The sequence below is a fragment of the Sinocyclocheilus rhinocerous genome, unplaced genomic scaffold (assembly GCF_001515625.1).
Source record: "Sinocyclocheilus rhinocerous isolate Xijiao unplaced genomic scaffold, SAMN03320098_v1.1 scaffold1938, whole genome shotgun sequence".
Taxonomy (NCBI): Eukaryota; Metazoa; Chordata; class Actinopteri; order Cypriniformes; family Cyprinidae; genus Sinocyclocheilus; species Sinocyclocheilus rhinocerous.
In genome coordinates, this window is record NW_015629065.1 from 731,924 (window position 1) to 735,904 (window position 3,981).

Below are 3,981 nucleotides of genomic sequence, written 5' to 3' on the forward strand. Positions count from 1 at the left end.
TATATATATATATATATATATATATATATATATATATATATATATATAAAGAAAACATTTTCATGCTTAAGACATTTTTTCTAGATAAACCTAATACATTTTTTAACAATTGTAATAATAATAAAAAAGAAGATTAAAAACACCCTGATCTCAGTGAAGTCCTGCAAGTCTAGATTCTGACACTATCAACTCAAACAGTCAGCGTGGGGATTGTACATGGTGTTTACCTAACCTCTCCTCCTCCTTTCTGACTGACAAGCTTTTTCCTGTGAATGGAATGTTTAACTAGCATCCCTGGGTATTGGTTAAAGTCATTGCTCGCATGTTTACACAAGATAAGAGAATACACTTCCACAGTTTAACCTTGTTTAGATACACCACAAAAAGCTTTGTTTTTCCTCTCCCTATCATAAATCCTAACATGAGGCTGTTTTGATCTCTTGAACGTCTACGATTGAATTTAGGGCTTTGGTGTTGTGTAAATGATTAAGCCCGTGATTAAGATTAACACTGAATTTATGTAGCCGTTTGTTTGTGCGCAAAATCTGGTCATCAAAGACAGAATGCTGCAAAGACTTTGGATTTCTGCTGCGATCGAGTATTTTCCCACAGACGCCTCTGGCACTCCTCCATCACCCCTCACCCAATTTACGGCCATGCATTTGTCTGAGAGCAGCGTCTCCTTGGAGAATAATCAGATCCACACACAGAGGGAGGTAGAGAGAAGGGGGAGAACAGAGAGGGAGAGAGAAGAGGGGACAATGCTGTGGTCATTGACCCCTACGGCTAAGGGTTGGTGTATGAAAGGGCCCGAGGCTAAGAGCAGTCAGTCAGGGCCCTTTAATAAAGCAGGAGGCTGAACTAAAAGCACCAGAGGGGGTTTCACAAACACATTCTAAAACACACACATACAGAGAGACACGCAACAAGGCATCTACCTTCACCCCAGCTACTAGATAATGGCAGCTTACATATTGGCTAATCTTACCATGACATAATGGCGCTGCATCTCCGTCTTCTCATTGGCCAGTTTGTCGTACTCCACTTTAAGACTGGGAGGAAAACAAAACACATCAGTTACTGAACAGACATGTGTTTTCACTTGCTTATAACATACACAAAAATAATTCACTGCAAACATGAAGCTAAACAAATACATTCACATTTTACAGGGGGTTGTTATAAAAAGTAAAATCAATTTTAATGCTTTACATTAGGGGTGCACCTATATTAAAATTCTGGACGACAAAAATAATTATTTTCATATCAAATACAATTAGTTTTCATACTTGAGCCAATACTATAATTTTCACAGCCGATATTAAAGATATAACTATGTTTTCTAAAGCAATAATTTTAATACATCATATACACATCAAATAACAATTTAGTCAAATGTCAAATTACTAAACATACAGATTTTGTAATGCAAAAGTTAATTCAGGCATAATAAAAAGCTAAATTCACTGACATTTACTAAAGGAAAAACACCTGAATGAAATAAAAAACGTAAATTTAAGTCCTTGTTGTAACAGGAAAAAAAAAAAGTAGTTTAAAAGGTTAAATATTCACTGTAATCGAGCACTATCAATTTAAAATTAACATTAGGTGGTTGCTAAAATAATGTAAAAACAAGCAGAAAAAACATCTACAATTAAATGTCCATGACATTACCAATATGGTGCCGATACATCATGCATCTCTACATGATTAAAACTATTTTTTAAACCACACACACATTTTTTAACATGAATTAGATTTAGTTCTCCTCCCTTCGCCTGTGAAACACAATTAGGCAATGCGGTAATTGTACAAGCTAATTTACGGGCATATAACTCTAAATTATTACCTGTGATACTGGGCTTGCAGGAACTGAAATTCGTCTTTGATCCTGTCACAGGACTCCGCCACTGTGAATTTGAAGCCTGGCTGACCAGGCTGGTGGGGCGCCTGAAAGACAGCCATTGCATCAATCAAACTCAATTATATCCTCAGAGAACCAAATTTGTTTTCCACCGACTGCAGAGCGAGGCTCTAATGCATTCTGGGCCCTGGGAGAGCAGCTCTAATATTTCAGCCTGAATGAGGGCTGGGGTGACATCCACGCTACAGTGACATCTGGGAGATAGCTGGAGCACCAGTAGCATTCTGACAAAAGAGGAATGGGGAATCTTTACAGTTCTGGATCCGCCGGTTTAGTGCCTCACATAAACACCAACGGGAAAAATGGGGTCGCCTCGCTTGGATGGGTCCGAGTGCCAAACTGCACCTGTAAAAAATGCTGTTGTTTTCAGCCTCGCTCTCTCTAAAACCAGGTGCTCGTGAAAAACACGAAAACGTACTACAGAACAAAGACGATTTCTTTACCATTCAACGTCAACTGCTTTATTGACAAGAGGCGTTAGGGGGTTTTACCCCACTTGATTGTGCTTCCAACCGCCCTGTTCTTTAACTTCAAAGCATTATCATAGGCACCAGGGCTTAGCAAATCAAATGAAGGTGCACATCATGCACATCAGGATGTCGTTCGTCATGGACGGGCGGCTCTGCCCTTGCTCTCCAGCTAAACTGATGCAGATGTAACAATTATGTTCCATATCAGTTCAAGATGCACTTACCGGATGCCGGCCCTGTGGATACATCTTGAAATGTATCCTTTATTTATTGGAGGTCTATTTGGTGGGGGGTGTCCACTGGCACGCCACTGTACTGTAAAAATCAGCCGGACACGAAGCCCACTGGACGCTGGGGGCAAAATTCCTCTCAGATCTCTGCCGCTGGAACCCAAACAATGAAAAATAAACAAACACAGACGAGGAGGAGACCGTTACATTCAAACTGACGGTTGGAAATGTACACTTGCGGTTGAGAAGAACTCTATAAAAGCGTTAATAACGCATTTTCACCTGCACTTTTAAAAACAACTCGGTTTATTGTGTCAGGGAAAAAAACTACATGCAGAGCGCTCGAGCGAAACGACAGCTTTTCACTACTATAAAAGAAAAACATGGAAATTAGGAGGAAATTTGGCGTTTTTCATTGTTTGGCAACTGATACTTTGACAGGAGCTCATCTAGCACTGCACATTACTTGAAAGAATCCGAATAAGAAGACCGTAAAGGAGTCGACAAAGTGATAAGTGAGGAGCTCAGTCAGTGTGTGAGTGTGAGAAGCGTTTCAAGTCTTGGTTGGATAACAAGCTATTGTCGTTAGCTAACCTGCTAGCCCACTGTACCTGTCTTTGTGCGTCCGAACCGCCGAATCACTTCCACTGTTCCAGTAACTTCTGAAATGTTAATCACCGCTTCAATATCGGAGGGAAAGATATGGTTCCTGGTGTACGCGAACGGTGGCGAACATCTTTCGTGCGCTCGCTCGCTCTATCACAAGAAGCGACTCGGTGAGAATCAGCTTCTCCGAGGCAAAGAAATTAAAAGACGCCAAACTCCACGGCGCGAAAAAAATGTTCGTGTAATCCCCAGAAAACACTGACAAAAATGTACTTCCGATTTTGAAGAGGTCTGGTACGTTTAAAAGTGTAACGTTGTACTTCTTCGCCTCTCGAGCATTTCCCTCCGTCCAGCAATGCAAACCTGTGCCACACACAGACAGTCTACTGACACTAGGGCTGAGCCACTGCGAGAGCACCTCCTGCTAGCCAATCAGATGAGAGAACCGACAGTTTTGGCCTGCCGGCCAATCGCAGGGCCGTGTCCCCACGTGGGGACTGCATCCTGATACATGACATCATACTCGCCATTTTAGATCAGAACAGGTAGCTCGAAATGCAGCCGTTGAACATTTCTAGGTATTTTTGAACAAAGTGGTCCGATGTCACAGTGAATGTCTTTGGAGATGTAATGCAATCACAGTAGACACAGACGTCGTTCTAAGCAGAAAAACAACGACATATTGTATTAAAATAAAGATTATTTATGTCGGTTAAAACGTTAAATGTTTACATAAAGTAAGTTAGCATTC

General features: G+C 41.0%; 1 protein-coding gene across 3 annotated transcripts in view; it reads right to left on the reverse strand.

The window, feature by feature from the left end:
• Positions 1-3,590, reverse strand: part of tle3a (TLE family member 3, transcriptional corepressor a) — a 32,263-nt gene extending 28,673 nt beyond the window's left edge. For all 3 annotated transcript variants that reach the window (XM_016550514.1, XM_016550513.1, XM_016550512.1), the window contains exons 1-4: positions 3,236-3,590; positions 2,619-2,777; positions 1,850-1,950; positions 989-1,052 (exon numbers count right to left, since the gene is read on the reverse strand). In XM_016550514.1, coding sequence (XP_016406000.1) covers positions 989-1,052; positions 1,850-1,950; positions 2,619-2,642 — 189 coding nt within the window. In that variant the 5' untranslated portion in view covers positions 2,643-2,777; positions 3,236-3,590. The remainder of the gene's footprint in view (positions 1-988; positions 1,053-1,849; positions 1,951-2,618; positions 2,778-3,235) is intronic.
• Between the last annotated feature and the right edge of the window lie 391 nt (positions 3,591-3,981).